Source organism: Dendropsophus ebraccatus, chromosome 6 (assembly GCF_027789765.1).
Source record: "Dendropsophus ebraccatus isolate aDenEbr1 chromosome 6, aDenEbr1.pat, whole genome shotgun sequence".
NCBI lineage: Eukaryota > Metazoa > Chordata > Amphibia > Anura > Hylidae > Dendropsophus > Dendropsophus ebraccatus.
In genome coordinates, this window is record NC_091459.1 from 109,629,347 (window position 1) to 109,651,803 (window position 22,457).

Sequence of the window (22,457 nt, forward strand, 5' to 3'; positions counted from 1 at the left end):
TTTATATTTATGACTTATTGTGGACCACGTTTTTAATGCATATCCAATAAAGTTTATTATTTTTTAGATCTACATGTTTTCAGTGATAGCGTGTTTTGTTGTACATGTAGTACACCTTTGTCCACCAAATATTTAGGTGGAAATTCCAGTGATTTTCATTTTATACATAAAACACATAAAAATAATAAAGCTTATTAACATATTATATACCCCAGCCTGCGTAATCTTCCTGAACGATGAAGGGCGTGAACAAAAAGCGGTAAATAAATGTTGTAGTATCTTATGAACGCTGTATCTTCACAAAAAGTGCCCTACTAAATATTACAAAATATGTAACCAATGGTTAGTTCACCTCTCACTACAATCTCCCGATGACTAGCCATCTGCTTAAGATTAGAGATGAGTGAACCTGGAGCATGCTCGAGTCGATCCGAACGCATTTGATTAGCGGTGGCTGCTGAAGTTGGATAAACCCCTAAGGCTATGTAGAAATCAAGGATATAGTCATTGGCTGTATCCATGTTTTTCCAAACAACCTTAGAGCTTTATCCAAGTTCAGCAGCCACTGCTAATAAAATAACGAACGATCGGGTTCGGATCGACTCGAACCAGAACCTGGTTCGCTCATCTCTACTTAAGATGCTGCGTACGAATGGTGACTCCATACCCTCTTTTGTACTTTAATTTGCCTTGTTTCCGATCTATTTGCTTTGTTTTAGCAGCAATAGTTACACTGCTTTTGTTAAATTGTCTATACTGGCCAATATCCTTGATTTATTTAACTTTGTGGGACCACATTATGATCCTATCTTATGTTCTGTCAACATTATTGGTCTTACCCTGTAACATGTTTTACACTTTAATAAAACTGAGTTTAAAAAAAAACAAACGCAGGGATTGCTTTTTTTTAAATTACATTTTATGTATAAAAAATTAATAAGAAGTAATCAATATGTTTGAGCTAGAAAAAAAATATTACTAATAAAAACTAGAGATCATGGCGCAAAAAATGATACCCCCATACGACCTCATAAGTGAAAAAATAAAAGCGCTATAAGAGTTACAATAGGGCCATTTTAAATATACCTATTTGCAGAAAAAAGTTTTACTGCTAATAAAAAAAAGTAAAACATTACAAAACCTAGTAAACCTGCATATTGCTGTGTTCAGACCGACCTATAGAATAAAGAAAAAAATGCCAGTTTTACTGTAAAGTGCATTACCTAAACATGAGCCCCCCCTCCCCCCCCAAAATTTACAGAATCACAATTTTTACCCAAATTCCCCCCTATAAATTATATTTTGGGGGTTCTGTCATTCATTTTATGGCAGATAGAAAGATGCCATTACAAAGTACACCTGCTCCTGAAATAAGAGCCCTCAAATGACCCTGTAGGTGGAAAAATAAAAGAGTTATGGGTCTTAGAAGGCGAGGAGGAAAAAACAAAAGTGCAAAAGTGACAATTGGTCCGGTCCTTAGGGCCATTTCAGGCTCTGTCCTTAAAGGGGTAGTCCACCCAAAAAAAAATTCTTTCAAATCAACTGGTGCCATAAAGTGCCAGAGATTTGTAATTCACTTCTATTAAAAAATCTTAAGTCTTCCAGTACTTATCAGCTGCTGTGTGTCCAGCAGGAAGTGGTGTTTTCTTTCCTGTCTGACCCAGTGCTCTCTGTTGCCTCCTCTGTCCATGTCAGGAACTGTCCAAAGCAGGAGCAAATCCCCATAGAAAAACTCTCCTGCTCTCTAGACTGGAAATAATACAACTTCCTGTTGGGCATACAGCAGCTGATAAGTACTGGAAGGCTTGAGATTTTTTAATAGAAGTAAATTACAAATCTCTGGCACTTCATGGCAGCAGTTGATTTGAAAGAAAAAATTTTGGGTGAACTACCCCTTTAAGGGGTACTCCAGCAAAAAAATGTTTTTGAATTAAGTGGAGTTGAAAAGTTATATTATATTATATAAGATTTGTAAATTTCTTCAAATAAAACATCTCCAGTCTTCTAGTACATATCAGCTGCTTTATGTCCTGCATGAAGTGTTATATCCTTATCAGTTTGAAACCTCTGTCAGTGTCAGGAACTGTAAAAAGCAGAAGTTTTATATGGGGATTTTCTACTGCGCTGGACAGTTCCTGTCATGGACAGAGGAGGCAGCAGAGAGCAGTGTCAGACTGGAAGACTTTTTGTTAGTTTTTTTAATTAGAAATCTGTATACTTTTCTTACACCAGTTATTTTAAAACTTTTTTTTCCGGAGTACCCTTTTAGGAAGGGGAGATTATACTGTAGCTCTATGGATGAACAGCAGTAGGTACATTGGTAGTTACATAAGGGGCAGCTGCCCTAACCTTATGGGTGGTGAGAGATGAAAAAGAAGTCTTGCTTTATCCATCAGGAACAGTCTGGATTATATTCAGCAGCCAGTATGGCACAGATTGTAGGTGCTCAGCTCAAGCTTTCACTCTCTCCTGCACATAGGAGATCCCAGGACTTTAGAGCTGTTTTTTTTTTTTGGGGGGGGGGGGATAAGGAGCCATTTCTGGCCATTCTGTCATTGCAAAGTACAATTAGTGACGCAAAAAATAAGGGCTCATGTGGGTTTCTAGGTGCAAGTGCTTTGGCTTTTAAACACAAGGAGGAAAAAATTAAAACGCAAAAATGAAAATTGGCCCCTCCTTAAGAGGTTAAATTTTTACTGTGGTTTTTTTTTTCTTTTTCTCCAGAAATCAATAGTACAGGCGATTTTAAGAAACTTTGTAATTAGGTTTAATAGGCAAATATGCAATTATCTGCTTTAATAAAGACTTTCCCCAGGTCACCCCCTCCCTCCTCTCTCATTCACTGCTCATTATCAGGAAACCTCGACTCTTTTACACAGTCGGGCCCTGTCTGTTCTATGGAGAGGGGAGGGGGAGGAGGAAGATTAGACACCAGCAGAGAGTAAAGAACAAAGGATTACACAGCGGGAACTGTATGAAAGCCGGTATTCAGAGGTCAGAGAGGTCAGTGCTGACTTCAGAGGAGATAGCCCGGTGATGTAGCTGTAAATTAACTCTTTGTTGTCCTGTTTTGGTGCCTCATCTCCCTCCACCCTTCCCCTCTCTATAGAGAACAATGAAAACAGGGGGAAGAGCTTCAAACTGCTTTTTCATGATAAAAATGCATTTTTCGGCTAATAAACCCAATTACAAAGTTTTTTTTAAATCGCCTGTACTATTGATTTCTACAAAAAAAAATTAAACAACAGTGACACTTTAAGCTCTCCAGACATGATGGGAATTGTTGTTTTGTAACAGCTGGAGGGCCTGATATGGACACCTGTGACATAGGCTATGACAGTGACCATTTAAGAAATGAGGCTTAGAAGAACTTGTCAGCTCACAAGTAAAATTTTGAATTTTCTGATGTTAGTACTATTATGAGTGGACTGTCACCCTGAATAGAGTTGTATCTGCAGACAGCATGCATAGAGCTGATGAAAAAAATTCAGTGGATTGCTACATTTTTATTTTTTTTATAAAAAAAAAAAAAAAAAACGAGGGACACAGACTAACTTAATTTGTGATATAAAGTCTATGACAAAACGACAATTTCCAATGACATCATCTAGCGGAGAATGTTACGTGCTATCTGTAAACCTTCCTGTGCTTGGACACTGATGTGAGTATCAATCCAGTGCAGAAGAGGGTGACGGCTACAGTAATGGCACACACTGCTGGACCATGGTGTGTTATGCCCACTGGCACCTGGAGCGCAAGTTTCTCATCAACCTGTAAAGGGAGAAAAGCATCATTATTCTTATGTACACAATTATCATAACCCCAATCTATACATACATAGAAACAAACCTGTATGTATTCTAACAGAACCAGAACTATACATGAATCTGTCTGGCGTATGAGTGAGCTGCTATAATGGACCTGATCAAGGACTCTTATCTCATCCAGGACAACCTCTCTGACTGGCAATAATCTTACCACATAGGCCAGCAGTAACTAAAGTGTATAGCTTATTTACTTAAAGAAGTAAGAAGGAGTTCAGCCATACTGATTTATGGTGAAACTATCACTCGGTCATTGATTTAAAGGGGTTGTCCGGGGAGCAGAAGTTGGCTAAAGCCTTCTTCTCCCAAGCGCTGAATTTTTTTTACAGTCTGAGACAGGGAGGGGTCGGTCTAAGCCCCAATCAGCACGTGTGGGTGAAAACTGCAACATCGGAGACACGGTGGATATCACATCCCTCCACCTCTGAGATGCGGAATGAGAGCTACAGCTGTATGCTCTACAGCAGGGATGTCAAACTCAGGCCCTCCAGATGTTGCAAAACTAAAATTTAGCTTTGGCTGTCCAGGCATGATGGGAATAGTAGTTTTGTAGCAGCTGGAGGGCCTGAGTTTGACACCTGTGCTCTACAGGAAGTGGTGGTTTCTTTCTAGTCTGACACAATGCTCTCTGCTGCCACCTCTGTCTGTGTCAGGAACTGCCACTGAAGATTTTGTGAAAACGGCACTAAGGATGAAGGTAAGAAAATGCCCTTTATTCTCAGCGTCCGTGTGCTATATAGATATAACAGAGTTTACCTTTAAAATTTCCCTTCACTGAAGTTAGGAAGCCAATCCCTGAAAAACAGCCACACAGAATTACCCCTCCCTCCCCCAGACATTACAGCTGGCACAATGCAGTCAGGCAGGTAACATTCTCCAAACCCAGACCCATTCATCAGATGCCAGAGTCCAGTGGCGGAAGGTTTACACTTCTCAATCCAATACTTGCCATTGTGCTTGGTGATGTAAGGCTTGCATGCAGCTGCTTAGCGATAAAGCTCCCAGAGGACACTTTTGTGCTGATTTAAATGCTAGGCTCTCTAGTTATCACTCTTTGTGTAAAAGAACTACATTAAGGGTATAAACCCACACACCGTATATGCAGCAGATATGCAACAAATACGCAGCAGATTTGTTGGTACAGATTTGATGCTGTGTTCAGTTATTTAGATCTAATCTGCTGCGATTTTGCTGCGAGTTTGCTGCAAGTTTGCTGCGTATCGCAGCAGTAAATACGCTGCATATATGGTGTGTGGGTTTATACCCTAAGTATGATTAATTTAACATTTATATACTTTACTTGTGTAGAAAAAATGAATAAAACAAAGTTAAAAATAGATTATATGCACATTGCACATTGACAAGGAGTATATAGCAATAAACTTAAGTGTTATAAATTGTTAAAAAACATGAAAAATAAAAAATTATGAAAAAATAAAATATGTTATTAACGTAGAAAGTCTTGTGGTGAATACTGTATATATAAATATAGATATAATTGTTGTCCGTTGGCGGCTTTGCAGGGCCCTTGCAAGCCGCCAATTGTTTAAATACTGTGCTGGCAGCAGGGATTTCAGCATCTACTGCATATTAAATGGGATGTTGGATAGTTGATCATTCATTGAAAATTCATAAAAAATTCATTAAATAATTCTCCGTTATTTGTGCTGTTTGTAATACATTAAGTGGAGAAAAAGTATGTTGGTGGAAGTCCACCTCTCACCAGTCCTGTATTGTTCTTGAAGTCTACAGCCATAGATGCAGAGGATACGTGAGATAGGCTGTGGCTTCCCTGCTCGTATATGAACACTGATGGATGCTTCCACCTGCAGTTTGCACAGCGACGCTTGAGCAGTGGAGGCTCACTGCAGCCAGGTAATTCCACCTCTGTTGGGCGTTCCTCCCATAGATGAGATGTTGGGAGTGTTGGTAAATGCTCCAAAAGCCAGGGATTGAGGCTAGGATATATCCTGAGAGTTTAGCATAGTATAGTAGCACATTAATGTATTCACCACTAGTTGCACTACTAGTTTTACACAAAGGGTGACTACTAGAGAGCCTACCACTTCACACAAATTTATCCGGTACAGAGGTGCTAACCAAGTAGTGCACTCGTAATATACCCACAATCCCATCTGCATTATCAGGTTGAGTTGTTACCACACCACAACCTTCATGATAGGGATATTAATTATAGGTTTATAGGTCCAATCAATATAACCAATTTGCAATGTTCCCTTTTAGTTACACGGCAGCCTTACATACATGTAACATTGTAGATACAGGGGTTATCTACTTTCTGACATAAGACATTAAATTACGCCGTATATTCATACTCACATTATAGATATATCATTGCTCTGACATGCTTTCTAGTTTAGAGTATGAGTGGTTCACTGTAATGTTAATCCGATGGCTAATATGCTCTTGTTAACATGTTTTCTATAGAATATGTATATATCTATGCTGTCAGTTTCTAGATCACACAGCAGTACATACTTACCTAGTGAGCTGATGCTGTGATTTAGCATCCTGCTCTCCAGCTCTCCCAGCCAGTCGCTGTATCTTCAGACCGGCGCCTCCTCCAGAATGATTGACAGCTGAAGGAGACGGGCCTGAAAAGATAGTGGCTGGACGAGAGAGCTGAAGAACAGGATGCTGAATCACAGCAGCAGCACACTAGGTAAGTATGTACCTAGTGTGATCTAGGAGTTGACAGCACAGATATATACAAATTCTATAGAAAACATGTTAACAAGAGGATTAACATTATAGTGAACCATTCATACTCTAAACTAGAAAGCAGCCGAGAAATCTGTCCCTTATTTGTGTCTACTGTTATTTTGGGAATACCACAGATTATGCAGCAAAAGAAGATGTAAGGGATGGAGCACACACCTCAGTGTAAGGGATATCCATCCACTGGCATTGTACGTCATCAGTAGGTCCACAAGGAGCTTCAACTATAGGGTAATCTGAGCAACTTCTTAAAAGAAAGTCTACACTTGGAATCAAAATAAAGAAGTTAGATAGAACAAATAAAAGCACTAAGGAAGAACACTGTCAGAAATGAAACCTGTGTTACATGATTTCTCTCACGTGTATGCACTGGAGGTAAACATTAAAGAGGACCAATCAGCATGACTGTGCAGACATGGTTCCCTGCAGCACAGTATAGAGCTACTGTGCAGCTGACGGAGCATACCAGTCGCGGCTGCAGCAGTAGCTTTATAAAGGTGAAAAAAAAAGAGTTTTATGTCACATGAGCCCGGGAGAAGGGCGGCAATTCGTTATCTGGATGGGGAGCCGCCCGTGACTAGTTACAGCTCTTTGCCTGTCAGCGTGCAGTGTGAAGACGATTGACAGGCAGAGAGACCTGTTGGAGGCCTCTCTGCCTGTCAGTCATCCCCGCACTGCACGCTGACAAGGAGAGAGCCGTGACTAGTCACAGACGGCTCCCCACTCAGATGACTAGTTGCTGCCCGTCTCCCGGCCTCACTCAGAGTAATAAAAATTTGTTTTCACCTATATAAAGCTACTGCTGCAGCTGTGGCCAGTGTGCTCTGCAGGCTGCACAGTAACTCTATACTGTGCTGCAGAGAACCATATCAGCACAATTGGTTCCCTTTAATGTACTTCTGAAAGTACTGAAATTAACTAAGTCTAAAAATGGTCCTTTAAAGTCCTAATACAGACTAGATTGCTATACTGCTAAATTTAAAAAAAAGCACACTAAAGAATAATACAAGTAACCGTTGCAATCTTCTGAAAACCCAAATGACAATCCAAAGGGTTAAATATAAAGATACATCTGGTGGGAAGCAGTTAAAGGGAATCTGTCAGCTGCACATCATGTCCGAAACTGCTGACACTGTTAGATAGCTGTTAGGTGAAGGAGACACCTGGTACCTTTCATATATCCAGCTGTGCTTCCATAACACAGAAAATACTTTTATTTTATAGTACAAAGAGTCAAAGAGGTTTTCCTGAGATCCTGAAATGCAGCAAGTAGGAACACCACCTTATTCCCCCCTGATCCTGCTTGGGACAATCTATAACTCTTTGTACCAGAGAATAAAATAAATTTTACACATCCTGGAAGCACAGCTGGATATATGAAGGGTACCAGGTGTCTGTCTGACTTAACGGCTATGTAACAGTCAGCAGCTTGGGAAGTAAATTACAGCTGACAAATTCCCTTTAACTGCAGCCGAAATGAATATGCATGAAAAAGTGAATGAATAATCACTAATCATTTAAGTGTCCCTTTGCTGCAATCAGTCATTGATTGTACATTCCCTATTACAGGAAGCCGTGCGTTTGAAGGATGATGACTATTTTTCTGTGTTGACCCTGTTTGCCTATAATCGCCCACTGTAATTGGGGCCCTAAGCCACACCCTTCTAATGCCTCAGCCAGTCATGGACAGTAAGGGTCCATTTGGGCTATGTTAACACACATAGCCTATTTTTCTGTAAATTGCGCAATTTGCTGCAAAATATTGCTGATTAAACGCCATGTGTGAACAGGCAGATAACTGTCAGTCAGTCAGCACTTATTAATTATTGGGAGTGAAGAAATGTGCAAGATATTGTGGCCATTTACTTCCATTGTTGGTGGCAACACATGGGGCCCTATTACACAGATTGATAATTGGCCGAAACGGATTATCGCTCCATGTAATAGAAACAACAATTATCCAATGAAACGATCATCGGCTGATCGTTAATTTAGGTTTGGCCCTACAATTGATGGGCGTGCATGGCTGCATGTAATAGTGACGCACAGCCGATGGCTAATGATTGTCCCAACACCTGATACCTTACCTCTCCCAGTCTTCTCTGCTGTGCTCCTCAGCTTCCCGGTCCCGGCAGCTGCAGCATCTGAGTGGCCTGTCAGCTGACAGGCTGCTCAGACGTTGCTGCCAGCGGGACCGGGAAGTTGTGAAGCACAGGAGAGAAGACCGGGAGTGGGGAGAGGTAAGGTATCAGGTGTTTGGGCAAGGGCTGCATGGACATCACTAACAATGTCCATGCAGACCTTACTGCCCGATTATCAAGCAGTCTAATAGGTCCAGTAAACGTAAAAATAAATTGGGCCGTAGTCGGCCCGTGTAATAGGACCCATACGCTGCTTACGAGGGGGAATGTGCTGCCAACTAAAGGCCCTATTACACAAAGCGATAATCGGCTGATTCAGCCACATAATAGGGCCCTATGTCTGGGTTCACACTGCATTTATGACATACAGAATAACACAGCCAACCACAATTTTGTTAACATCAAAACAACCTATACTTGCAATCAGTGTCTTCTTCTCTTCTGGATTTCTATTACATAGGTTATTTCTGTAACTTGCAGACTAGAAAATGATCATCTAGGTAGCAATAAATACTGCACATGGCCGTTGTACCACATGAGTGTCTTTGTGTTAGATTGTTAAAACTACGCTAGGGCTTTTGTAGTGAATATACCTTTGCTGCAGTGAACGAGCAGTTGAGGCTTGTGAAGAACAATGGACACTTCAGTGACTTGAGCTGATGGGCGGTGGTATCTAGCATGGATTGGCAGCGAGGAGATGAAACAATCCTCACATGACTGGCCTGGTCTTGTATACACCAGCACAATAGATTCTGCGGACAGATACTCAGGAGCTTCTAAATCCACTGGATTTAGCAAAAGAACCTTAAGAAAAAAAAACAATGATACTAAAACTTTTTTTTTTAATCATAACTATATAAATCAGCATATCAAATATTAAAGAAGTTGCTCAGGAAATATATAGGTGGCATAAAGCTGGGACAAGCCAACCAATGTCCAGTTAATGGGGGTCCAACAACTGGCAGTAGACTATGTCATAAAAAAAAAAATAAAATACATTACTCATCTGTTATATTCTCTGTCAATCCAATGGTGATGGTTCCATGACATGTTATAAGATTGACATGACTGCTATACACAATCACTGGCCACACAGTAATGTGCCATACTGGTATCACCATAACAGATTGGTTCACCATTAGGCCTCGTTCCCACTGAGCAAAACTAGCGGAATTGTCCGCCGCGGAATGCCGTTAGCCTCCAGCTCATAATGGGAGTCTATGGGTGGCGCGCTCTCCTGCCCTGTCCGCGCTGAAGAATGAACATGTTCATTCTTCAGTGCGGATAGAGCATGAGCGCGCACCTCCCATAGACTCCCATTATGAGCGGGAGGCTAACGGCATTCCGCGGCGGACAATTCCGCCGCGGAATTCCGCTAGTTTTGCTCAGTGGGAACGTGGCCTTAGTGATTACATGTCATGACTGCTTACAGATCAGACACATCTAGGGAGATTTATCAAACGTGGTGTAAAGTGAAACTGGCTCAGTTGCCCCTAGCAACCAATCAGATTCCACCTTTTATTCCTCACAGACTCTTTGGAAAATGAAAGGTGGAATCTGATTGGTTGCTAGGGGCAACTGAGCCAGTTTCACTTTACACCATGTTTGATAAATCTCCCCCATCGGCTCTGGAGCCATAGGAGACTTATCCGGGAGTAATATGTTCTTGTTTTATTATACTGCGTATTCTGCTGGCAGATTAGTTTTCCCTCTTGGATACCTGACAAGAAGGCTGTGATGGGATATTACTAGAGATGAGCGAACCGAGATGAGATGAACGTTCGCATTTGATTAGCTGGAGCTGCTGAACTTGGATAAAGCTCTAAGGTTGTCTGGAAAACATGGATACAACCAATGACTATATCCATGTTTTTCCACATAGCCTTAGGGCTTTATCCAACTTCAGCAGCCACCACTAATCAAATGCCGAAAGTTCGGGTTCGGATGGACTCGAGCATGCCCGAGGTTCGCTCATCTCTAGATATTACAGGATCTCACCTCTGTTATATTGTGCTGTCTCAGAGAGGAAAGCTGATAGGGATCCAGAAATAGCCCGGCTGGGATAGTCTCCTGCAGCAATACACGACAGCTGTCTGTCTGCTTGGCATAACCATGAACTTCTACTTTGGTTACCAGATCCCTAAAACAAAGAGGTGTAAACTACAGTTCTGTAAAACACATCACATACAGCACAGGTATCTGCTAGTGTTGCAAAGAACTGAGGTACAAGGCATAAGTTCCCAGGTGCACTTCATACACTTACACCCCTGAAAATACACAGGATGTCACTGTCACCATGATGTCATACACATGATGTCACCTTATTACGTCACAAAGCGTAGAAAATGCAGATAGAGCATTCCCACAGGGACAATATATTCTGAGATGTCACAATCCTAAAGTGATAGTTTATACACACATTGGTCCCATTCAACGTTGGAATTCCGCGGCGGAAGAATCCTGCCGTGCTCAGTGTGCTGCTTTGAGTGAAGGAGTGGGTGCGCGCGTCTGCCTCCTCCCCTCTCTGCTCAAAGAAGTGAGCTGTCATTTCTTTGAGCAGAGAGCGGAGGAGAGCTCACCCTCTCCTTCACTCAAAGCAGCACAATGAGCACGGCTCGATTTTGCGGCAGGACGTTCTTGCTCAGTGGATACAGGGCCATGCATTTATTCATACTCCTAGAGGAGTAATAAGGAAATGGCACAACACAAGCAGAATTCAACGTCCTAATAGAGAAATGTGGCACTCACCATTTTCAGTTGCAAAATCCCCAAAAATCCTTATTCCATCTAAAGATAAAACCGGTTACACAGGTCTATGAGAGGACACTGGAGCATGTGTGGCAGCGACGGACGCTTTGTGTCTAAGCACTTCATTTGTGGCCATGCAGTCGGATGAAGTGCCAATGCACAAAGGTCGTTGCTGCCACAAGCGCTCCAGCATCCTCTCATAGACCTGTGTAACGGGTTTTATCTTTGGATGGAATAAGAATTTTTGGGGATTTTGCAAATAAAAATAGCGAGTACCACATTTCTTTCTCTACTGGGACATTGTATCTACAGCTTGTATAAATGTAGAGCCCCAGCCACATTACTAGTGGTGTCTTTATAGTCCCTATTACACAGGGCAATCAGCAGGAGCAAGTCAGCGCCGACCTGTCAGGTCAGCTCTTGCTTGCTCCTTGTTCCCCACTCACTGCCAGCAAACGGGTAAGTGCGGGGTTGCCGCGGGGAGCTGCGGGTGGGGCCCCCAGACGATCTTCAGATCCCATAGGAAATAGCAGCGGTCTGCTGCCAAATACGGCCGATAATCGCTTTGTGTAATAGGACCTTATGATTCATATCCACGTCCACTCAAGCAGAGTCAGTAGTGCCAGACTTGCTTTTCTTTATATGTGTATGACACATCCAGAATCGTTCTTTTACATGGAATGCAAGTATTTACTGGTTCACCGCTTCACAATGTGTTACCCCAATCCAAAGGTTCGATTTGAGGAAAAAGAGTTTCTCCATATTCAAACAGTAAAGCAAACTACAAATAACATAAGAAAGCTTTCAATTTATCTGTACCTGTGAAATCCATTTTTCAAGATCTCTCTCCTAACAGTTAGTGTGGGACAGAACGTTTCTGCAGCTGAAAATAAAGATTTTAAAAGATTAAAGGAAAGATACAAAAACATGACAGCAAACTAAACAAAGTATGTATTGTAAGGCAGTGGGATCAACTGGATACTGCTGGTGCCCACTGTGCAACAGAACCATCATAGCATGGATGGCAGATGTGAACAGAACCTTACAAAGGTTTTCTTTGCTGGAAGTATTGCTTTTAGAGGAGGTTAAAGTGTCACAGTCATATTTATTTATAATTTTTTTTGCAAAAATCAATAGTCCAGTCGATTTTAAGAAACGTTGTAATTGGGTTTATTAAAGAGGATGTACCATCAGGTGCATCCCCTTTAATTTGACCCACTGATAGAACAGCGCCGTTTTTCGATCCGCGGCCCGGTTTCCGTGTACGGCGCCGTTCTATCCATGGGTACTCGGCCAGTGCTCAAGCACTGGAGGCCAGCCGGCCCGCCCCTCTATGGCGCGGCTCCATGGATTCTAAAGGAGCCGCGTCATAGGGGGCGGGCCAGCCTACCTCCCGTGCTTGAGCACCGGCCTGGTACCCATGGATAAAACGGCGCTGTACAAGGGAACCAGGCCGCGGATCGAAAAATGGACCTCGGCACTAGCTGCCTGTGACGGCGCTCATCTATCGGTGGGTCAAATTAAAGAGAATGTACCTGATTGTACATCCTCTTTAAGCAAATATGCCATTATCTGCATTCAAAAAGCCTTTTTTCCAGGAAATCATGTCTTGTTGCATCAGACGAGTCCCTGTCTGTTCTATGGAGAGGGGAGGGGGGAAGGAGATTAAGCGGCAGCAGAGAGCAGAGAACAAAGAATTACACAGAGGGAGCTTTGTGAAAGCCGCTATTCAGAGAGTTCAGTGCTGACATAAGAGAAGATAGCCAGTGATGTAGCTGTAAATTAACTCTTTGTTGTCCTGTTTTGCGGCCTCATCTCCCTCCACCCCTTCCCTCTCCATAAAAAAACATGAAGACAGGGGGGAGAGCTTCAAATTGCTTTCTCATGATAAAAATGCATTTTTTGGCTAATAAACCCAATTACAAAGTTTCTTAAAATAGCCTGTACTATTAAAAAATAGGTACACTTTAGGATACCGGATGCAGGTATGATACAGGGGCCAGCAATGTATCCACTGATCCATACAAACAGGTTATATGGAAATGTACTACTGCTAGTACATAATGGGATCCTATTAGTTTCTTTCTGTCCGAACCCCAAGCAGCATGAGAAAGGGGCAGGCTTCCTTATTACAGCCATGTATGATAAATGTTGAAACATTGTGGCCCTTTAGAGAATTCATAAAACCTATTTGTGTATAGGGAAAGATCTGAAAAAGAAACCGGGTGACTTCTTACTCCATTCCCAGCTGGTTTTAAAATGGTGATTTCTGTGCAATGCTGCAGCACTAGTGGCAATAAGGGAGCCTGCCCCTGTTCAATGCTGCCTGTGATTCGGGCAGCAAGATAATGATGAGAGGTCCCCTTTAATTAAGAAAAAAATCTATCATTTTCATAGTCAATGTCACAAAACCTTTAAAGGGCTCCAGCAGTGTAACATCACATTAGGTTTACCTCTACTAATACCGCAACAGAAGGAAAGAGTCACTATTAGATTTAATATCAAGGCATCTGCGGATTTCGACATGTCAGTCTGTAAAAACAAAAGAAAAAGGTTTTTAGCATTAACCAATAATGGAAGTCATTTCAATTTCCACCAAATCACATTGTGGCACATTTACCACCAAGCATGGAGCAGTGAGTGATATATGTCCGAAATGGCACATCTCCTAATACAGTGCAGCTACTGATGGTCCTAGGTGTAGTTCACCACCAATTCTCAGCATGGAGGAGTCACATAAAGATTTGGAAAATCAGACGCATACAGTATGACTTGTAAGCAGGGTACATGTTTAGGCTATGTTCCCACACAGTATTTTTGCTCAGTATTCTGCAACCAAAACCAGGAGTAGATTGAAAACACAGAAAGGCTATGTTCACACACTGTTGAAATTGAGTGGATGGTCGCAATTTAACAATCTCAAGTCTTTCAGTACTTATAAGGGTTCGTTCACATCAGCGTTTGACCATCCGGCACCATTCCGTCTACCTTTTCCGTTTTGGAGTAAGCAAACCGGAAACTGGCGGATCCGTTAAAATCCCCATAGACTCCCATGATATTTTAGTGTGCTCTGTTTGCCCTAATTGTGCTCCGTTTGCATGCAATCCGTTCAAGATCCGTTTTTTTTGAACGGAGGAAAAAATAGTGTTTGCAGTAATTTTTATTCCGTTTCAAAAAACGGATCACGAACGGAAAGTGCACTTCCGTTTTTTTTTACATTGTAGTCAATGAGGACAGATCTAAAATGGAAGGTATTTCCGTTCACATCCGTTTGTTTTCATCCGTTTATGCACTGAGCATGCGCAGAAGCAGCAAGAAACCAAGGAAGAAAAATAAACTGATAGAAAAACGGATGCTGACTGATGCAAACTGATGTACAAAAGTCAGTTTTTTTAAGCCAAAATACAAACGGACCATTAAAAAAAATTTACATTTTGCAATCAGTTTGCATCAGTCTGCTCATCCGTTTAATTAATATGGACGGATCCGTTAGAAAAAAAGAAAAACGCTGATGTGAACGTAGCCTAAGCTGCTGTATGTCCTATGTATCTATGTCCATGTCTATGACATACAGCAGCTGATAAGTACTGGAAGACTTGAGATTTTTTAATACAAGTAAATTATAAATCTCTGGCACTTTCTTACTCAAGTTGATTTGAAAGGAAAACATTTTCACTGGATTTGCCCTTTAATCTGATCATTTTACTGTACTGTGTGATCAGAGACAGGTACCATCTCCAAGACTGTTTTAGGACAGTTTCATACAGGCATTTCATAGACAAATGTATGCATCAGTATTATGGCCACAAGCCTTAAAGGGGTTATCCACCTAAGAGTGAAAAAATAAAATGCTAGCTGCTCTTACTCACCAAGTCACCTGACTATTTTGAACCATCTCCTGTCTTTCTAGCTGCTGGCATTCCTGAGTCACAATTTTATCTAAAAGCCAAATCTATAACTAAGATAGGAAACTAAATTTCCCATCATGCATCTCCCTGATTAGTCATTTGCATACTTACCCCCTTAGCTTTCTTTCCTGCCCACTGCTGTTATTACTATTGCACAGGCATGGCTGTCCAGGCACGATGGGAGTTGTAGTTTTGCAACAGCTGGATGCTATAGCTAGCTCCATTGAGAATCTCAATACCCCATAGCTCCTACTGCATACGCTGTGTTCCCCAACCTGCTGATCTCCAGCTCTTACACAACTACGACTCCCATCATGACATTTCCTGTACAGACTGTGAAACTCTAGAATAGAATAACATGTCACCTACTCCTGCTTTCTGCTCATCCTGCAGTCACTTCCGCGTTCCACGGGGGTCCTTCTACAGGACCCGACATTGGCGCCAAACAAAATGCCTGCTTGATATATACATGGGATATTTCCCAATACGTAATTGTAAATCAGTCCGGGTGTAAACGTTTTATTATCCGCTAACAGGGAATCCTCATAATTCTGGTTTACGGTCGTAAAGCGCGTATTTATTCCATCAGGCAGCCAGGGCAGCCCGACTGAGGGGACTCGTCGGTTGGTTGCCGGGGTAACGCCTTCCCTCCGCTGCTGCAGGTGAGTGATACAGTGTTCCGATCCAAATAAGTGGCATTGTGGTAGAATGCGGTGACATTACTGATACACCGCACGGCATGATGGGAGTTGTAGTTAGCTGGGGCACCATAGTGTAGATAGGACATATGCGAGGTGCAAGCCTTGTTATTCTTTGTCAGTATGTTGGGATTTCTGGGACTTGTAGTCCTCTGTCACCACTAGACCTTTTATTCCTAATCAGTGACTCTGTATGTTTGCTTAGTAATCTAATCCAATCACAGCAGAGGCTCCAGACATTGTCCACCTGTCCTCCATACTCCACACACAAACCTCCCAGCTTTTGCAGGGACAATCCCTACTTTTGTCCCTCTTTGCAACAAGGGAAATAGATTCACAATTTTCCATTGCTCCACAAAGTATGTGTCTGGTTTATTCATGTATATTAGACCCCAACTTGGACCCCACATAGTTTGGATCCTAAGAATTGTTATATCAGGTGAATCTTGCAATATTATATAAAATATCTGGGAGATGGAAATGTAAAAAAACCAAAACCTGGGAGGTATAATGATAGATCCTGCAGGATGAAGCTGCCCTATGCCGTCTACTGGTGCTGGATGTGCTGTAGCAATACCAGTCACTGGGCATCTACAACCTGGGATCTGGGACGTAACTCCCAACTTTTTGGACACTTGTGGGTCACAGGAAAACTTTACAGACATTTCTATACTTTTTAATTCAAGGATGCATTCACACCTACAGGATTGATGCATGCATTTAGTTACATTTATATCTGCAGCAGATCCTGTATGTGTGACTGCATCCTTAGGTCTCATTCACACATCAGTAACGCTGTCTGTAATTGGGGACCCACAAATGTGGACTGGATTACGACTGTGTTTCAGTAACTGTCCGCATTGTAGGCACCCACTGTCATATAGGTGACGCGGATGCACAATGTTAATAGTTTTTTGGGTTTTTTTTGTGGTACGGATCATGTCCCCAAAACGTCACATGGGGCCAAAATGTCACATGATTCATCTGAATATAACAATTTTAGGCTCCAACTTGCACCACATGATAGAATAATATGCAAGTTTGGGTCCATTATGCAATAAGAAACCGGGCACTTTCTATACCGACATAAAAGATTTATTAATGGTAATCTAATTTCTAGGTCACAAAGAGGGACATGGAAGGGGCAAAGAGAGACACTTGGGAGGTATGATATGGGGAAAAAAAGGGGTCACCTTGCAGTCTTCATTCCTTCACTCATTTTTAGACCCCCTGATATGCAGTTTGCAACTTGCTCCTAGTTCCAGACTTTTCCCATGAGGTATCTCCCATTAGTACATTAGTACATGCCAGATATGTCTTCGGTGCATTCAGGAAGCTGCTGCCTGTACTACCTGTCGGTCTACTAATTTTCCCTCTATTATGGTCGTTGTGGCATCTCCTTTCTTCTCCTTAACTATGCTGACAGACACGGATGTCCTACATGTGTGATTCCCTCATACACGTAACACACTACAGCCTAAAAGCCGCAGCTTTTGGCTATGTTTACACTACGTAAGTTCCTTGGAAATCACTTACGTAGTGCTGCAGGCTGAAGGAATCCCGGACGGAGTGTATACACGTTGGTATCCATTCCGTCCGGGATCCCTATCAGCGCCATAGAAAACTGACATGTCAGTTTTTCTGCGGCTGCTATGCAGTGAATAGCGGCCGCAGAAAACCCTGTCAGTACACACAATGGAGTGAGCGGCTGCAGCCGTACGCCCTATTGTGTGCTGTGAGGAGTTCTGATGCGGGCGCGCACGGATGTGCCCGCATCAGAACTCTGCGGTGCCATATCTGTGCGCTGCCAACATCTGTGATTTATTGTTAGAATGTACCTGAGTTTAATAACTTATTTTTTTGTCTCTTCAAGGTGGTAACGTGTCAGTGATATAATTCTGGTTGGATAATATGAATTACAAGGCTATAAAATGTGGTGTACGGTTTGAGCCACCTGCCATTATCTTAGTATATGAGAAGACAGAAGAAGGGAAATCCAGACAACGCATTATGCCTATCAGGAACTTTTCTAAATTCTCAGGTAACATATGTATATACATTTTATTTGGGATGATGTAGCTTTATTAGGTTCTGACAAAGCACATTCCCCGATGATCACACCAATGGCCATTGGCTCCTGCCAGGGGAGACCTGGGTACATATGCTATCAGAATATTGTTCCCTTCTAGACCAAGAATAGAAATGGTGCACGGGCCATTGCTGGTGCAATTTTTAGCCCCATTTATTCCAAGTATACCTTATGGGGCCGCTCAACTAATTAGCTAACATCACTGTATTTTACATCTTTTGTATGTTACATAGATACAGATTTTTTAGTACCCTATAGAATTTTTTGTATATAAATAGTGAATTTGCCTGTAGGTGGCACTAGAGGGGCAGTTTTTTTTTCCTATTTGATCTCCTAAACAATACATTGGTAAAAGTTTTCTTGCTTTTCATCTACCTATAGGTGGCAGTAAAGAGTTATCTTCTCTATTGCAAAAAACAAAAAACAGTTCTGTATTTGTCCGTGTAAAATAGTTAGATGCCATATATTGAGCACACACTGTTCTTCATTATAATAAGTGTTTCTTTAGTGATAATGAAAAAAAGTGCATTTCTGGTGCGTTAGCCTGTAAGTTCTGTAGTACTGAGGATCCAGTGTTATCAATATGCATTTTCCACAGATTGCAGCCGAGCAGCTGAGCAACTTAAAAACAACCCCCGGCACAGACAATATCTGGAGGGCGTCTCTCTAAAACAGCTGGAAAGATTATATAAATTACTTAAAGGACATCTGAAAGGTGAGAGTCTAGATGTTAGCCTTGATCTCATCCGTAAGGAAGAAACCATTGATCCAGAGGAGGACCTGAACAAACTGGATGACAAGGAACTTGCTAAGAGGAAGAGCATCATGGATGAACTTTTTGAAAAGAACAGAAAGAAAAAAAATGACCCGGACTTTGAGTACAATGTCGAAGTGGATTTTCCTCAGGATGGGGTTGTAGAAAGCTGTGGCTGGGATGAAGAGTCTGAGGAGGGTTTCTGACCACCGACAGGAACACTATGGACTGATATGTGAAATGACACTACACTTCTTTACAAGAAATATCAGATATGTCTATATTTTTAGCACCATGCATCATATCTTACTTTATTACAGTACATGGCAAAATTCACAACTTTTAAGACTACAGTCTATACACTAGTAATCTGATCAGAAACTGAAGGCCAGTTATCAGGGAAGTAAGCGCTCCTTGGAATGCATCTTCCCCATAATCGAGCTATGTAAGGACCTTATTACACGGCTCCAGAATTATCGCTCCGTATAATAGAGACAACAATTAGCAGATGAAACGCTGATCGTTGATTTAGGTTTGGACCTAAAATTATCAGGTGCTGACCGCGCATCGCTACGTGTAATAGTGATGCGTGGCTGAAGGCTGACGTTCGCCCCAAACACTTGTTACCTTACCTGTCAGTGCTCCAGGTCATCTCTCCTGTGCTCCGCAGCTTCCCGGTCTCGGCAGCTGCTGCGTCTGCTGTCAGCTGACAGGCCGCTAAGCCATTTACAGGCTGGGACCGTCACGGCCTGTGATTGGTTGAGAGGGAAGCTGCGGAGCACAGGAGAGAAGACCAGGATCGGGGAGAGGTAAGGTATTAGGTGTTTGGGCAAAGGCTACATGGACATTGCTAATGATGTCCATGCAGCCCTTACTGCCCGATTATTGGGCCGTCTAATAGGTCCAGTAAACCAGCATCGATCTGCAAGCTTGTTTACCAATAAGTTTGGTCCGTAGTCTGACCCCGTAATAGGCCCTAAGGGTATGTGCACTCTGAGGAATCTGCTCGAAATAAAATATGAACAGAGCAATTTCCCATTGTGTTTAATGGGATTTCCACTGTATTCACACAGAAGAATTTTCTGCCGCAGATCTGTCAATTCATTGGGCAGATTTCGCTAAAGAAATCCTATAGAAGTCAATGGGGCTTAAATTCCGCTTTAATTCTGCCAGAGCTGAATAGGTGAGAAATTTCAAGCAGAAAACTTTCCTCTTCAATTCCTTGCCTTTTCCTCAGTGTGCACATACCCTAAAAGGGTCAGCAAGCCGCCAACAAACAAGCAACAGCTTGTCCCTCGGCTGATTGGATCTTTTGTGAAGCCATAGAAACTATCGTTGTCGGCCGCACGTGTGTGAACAGGTGATATGAGGCTGACAGTGATAAATTTAATAAGCCGCACAATTGATCATTGTGAAGGTTCAATAAATGAGCTCAAATTAAGATATTGAGATCAGTGCTCAGTTTTGGGACAGAGTTATTGTATAAAAGGGCCTTAACTGCATTATAGGAGCTCAACTAAACTGTGCTTCAGAGATCCAGAAGCAGACCAAAGTGTGGGCCGGTAATGTATTCACCAGGCTGCCGCTGTTTAAGGGGCAGGGCGTTTAAATACTCACAGCGGGATGAAAATTCTGCTGCAAGTATGTAACCCTGTTCAAACTGGGAATCACAGCGGATTTGTATTTTTTGTATCACTATACAGAAGAGTTAGGGGGGGGGGGCATCGGGATTCATAACACACTACATCACACTCTGAAACTGTTTAACTCTTCACGTTACTGTACTGACACAGCCACGCGGCTGTATCAGTACAGTAGCAGAAAGATTTGAACAGTTTCTGAGCTGTTGGCATCATCCTGAATTATAATCCCAAGAGCTTCCACCTCTGTTCTGAAGTCCATATTTACAGATGTAAACATGTAAATCCCCTTTAGAAGCCGATAAAAGTGGCAAATGTTAGTGTGTAGTAATATTACAACAATTTTTACACCATAAAAGTGTGCCAAAACTTTTTAAAAATCAACCACATGCCCTTAAGTACAGACGAGTATATTCCTTTGCATTGTACTGTACTGGATTGCGGATGTTTGTTGCCGAATCTGCAGATGATAGAATAAGCTATTGAGCAGCCAGTCTGGTAAGCCATTTTGTGGTGTAAGCCGCATCCTAATCACCACATCAGATTACCGATATGTTCATACAAATTCAGTTTTTGACAGAAAAAAAACACTGTTATTTTCTTCTTGTAACCATGTATACCTTGACAGTACTGACTTATTATATGTTAATGTACTGCGGATGTTGTTGTACACTGGATTCATAGCTTCCACTATAAACAGAAGCCTATAACCTTCAGATGTGAACAGGTCCTTTTACACAAGCCGATTATCATCAGGCAGAAACGCTCACTGCCGGTACTTGGCCTGTGTAAAGGTGTAACCTCTTGTGTGTCGGCCAGTTGCAGCTTTTGATTGGCCATTTAAACCATCACTAGTTGGCCGCACTTTTTCCTGTGTAAACGGGCACGTACGGCCGAGTGTGAAAAGGTTAAAAGGCCACAAAAATAATATAGTGTTTGTTTGTGTGGTCTGGTTGCACTATTGAATTTCATAAGGGCTCTGCAAATGAGTGCCGATCTTGCGCTTGTTGGCAGCACTGCATTGGGTCATGTAAAGGAGACGAATCTAACCTGCTGATAGCTTTCTATTGTGTAATGGGTGCTGAGGATGAAGGTATGTCTCTTACCTTCATCCTTGGTGCCGTTCCCATGCAGTTTCAATGGAATCCTGTGTCCAGTAAGGCCATTTGGAGCACTGACCCACCCCCAGGGTGCCAATACGGCCCACCCCTGACCAGCCTGCTCCACTAATAATCATGAGAAGGGGCGGATCAGCGCTCGGGGGGCGGGGCAGTGCTCCAAACGCCCTTACTGGACACAGGATTACATTGAAACAGCATGGGAACGGCACCAAGGATGAAGGTAAGAGACAAACCTTCATACCCAACCCCCCATGAGCATCAGGGAGCTATCAGCAGGTTAGACAAATCTTTAAGCTACATGATGACTAAGTACCCTATTACAGGGGGCCATTATTGTTTAAACAGGACGATAAATTATGTAACAAACACAGTGATCAGGGCTTGTTTATTGGCTGATTACATTGTTCCGACCTGTAGAAAAAAAGCTTCTTTCATTGGCCACAAATAGCCCTTTGTAATAGCGTTGTGTGGCCAACGAATGATGGGAGCAAAGGGTCACACATCACACATATGCAGCACATTGCATTCCTTTGGATCATGGGTGTAGAATTATAGTTGATGTGCAGATTCATGTATTTTTCAAGAAATAAAACTGACAATATTTTTTAACCCTGTCTCCATGCTGTGTGTATCTTACCTGTACATGTGTTCCTTGTTGCTTTGTTTTTTATTTTTTATAAAATGGACAATATATTGAGCAAGGAATCCGAACATCTGTACAATACTACACAATGGGCCCCGCCCCCTGTTCTCCCAGCTGAATTCACTAAGAGGCGCACAGCTCTTAGTGAATCC

The 22,457-nt window shown here is 42.2% G+C and overlaps 2 protein-coding genes across 5 annotated transcripts; one reads left to right on the forward strand and one right to left on the reverse strand.

Moving 5' to 3' along the window:
* Positions 1–3,539: 3,539 nt before the first annotated feature.
* On the reverse strand, positions 3,540–15,988 carry PIGX (phosphatidylinositol glycan anchor biosynthesis class X). 2 transcript variants are annotated; one of them, XM_069975626.1, is made up of 7 exons: positions 15,730–15,988; positions 13,906–13,984; positions 12,272–12,335; positions 10,703–10,844; positions 9,298–9,508; positions 6,723–6,823; positions 3,540–3,771 (listed from the first exon to the last, which is right to left on the reverse strand). In XM_069975626.1, exons 2-7 carry the CDS (start codon positions 13,976–13,978, stop codon positions 3,628–3,630), a joined length of 735 nt encoding a protein of 244 aa, XP_069831727.1. In that variant the 5' UTR covers positions 13,979–13,984; positions 15,730–15,988; the 3' UTR covers positions 3,540–3,627. The 2 variants fall into 2 exon arrangements, with proteins under 2 accessions (XP_069831727.1, XP_069831728.1); XM_069975627.1 differs by lacking the exon at positions 15,730–15,988 and adding an exon at positions 15,472–15,720.
* Positions 15,781–19,240, forward strand: CEP19 (centrosomal protein 19). Of its 3 annotated transcripts, none has more exons than XM_069975628.1 (3): positions 15,781–16,022; positions 17,932–18,099; positions 18,746–19,240. In XM_069975628.1, the coding sequence occupies exons 2-3, from the start codon at positions 17,970–17,972 to the stop codon at positions 19,105–19,107; spliced, it is 492 nt and encodes a 163-aa protein (XP_069831729.1). In that variant the 5' UTR covers positions 15,781–16,022; positions 17,932–17,969; the 3' UTR covers positions 19,108–19,240. The 3 variants fall into 3 exon arrangements, with proteins under 3 accessions (XP_069831729.1, XP_069831732.1, XP_069831730.1); XM_069975631.1 differs by lacking the exon at positions 15,781–16,022 and adding an exon at positions 16,131–16,154; XM_069975629.1 differs by lacking the exon at positions 15,781–16,022 and adding an exon at positions 17,342–17,570.
* The last annotated feature ends 3,217 nt before the right edge of the window (positions 19,241–22,457 follow it).

Bases quoted from the DNA above. Each gene is read 5' to 3' on its own strand.
- PIGX (XM_069975626.1), bottom strand. From the start codon at position 13,978: ATGTCGAAATCCGCAGATGCCTTGATATTAAATCTAATAGTGACTCTT. The intron at 9,509-10,702 runs GTGAGATCCTGT...TTTTTTCTTAAG, and splicing joins GACAGCACAATATAACAGAG to GTTCTTTTGCTAAATCCAGT. The intron at 6,824-9,297 runs GTATATTCACTA...TTCCAAGTGTAG, and splicing joins GCTCGTTCACTGCAGCAAAG to ACTTTCTTTTAAGAAGTTGC.
- CEP19 (XM_069975628.1), top strand. From the start codon at position 17,970: ATGAATTACAAGGCTATAAAATGTGGTGTACGGTTTGAGCCACCTGCC. The intron at 18,100-18,745 runs GTAACATATGTA...CATTTTCCACAG, and splicing joins GAACTTTTCTAAATTCTCAG to ATTGCAGCCGAGCAGCTGAG.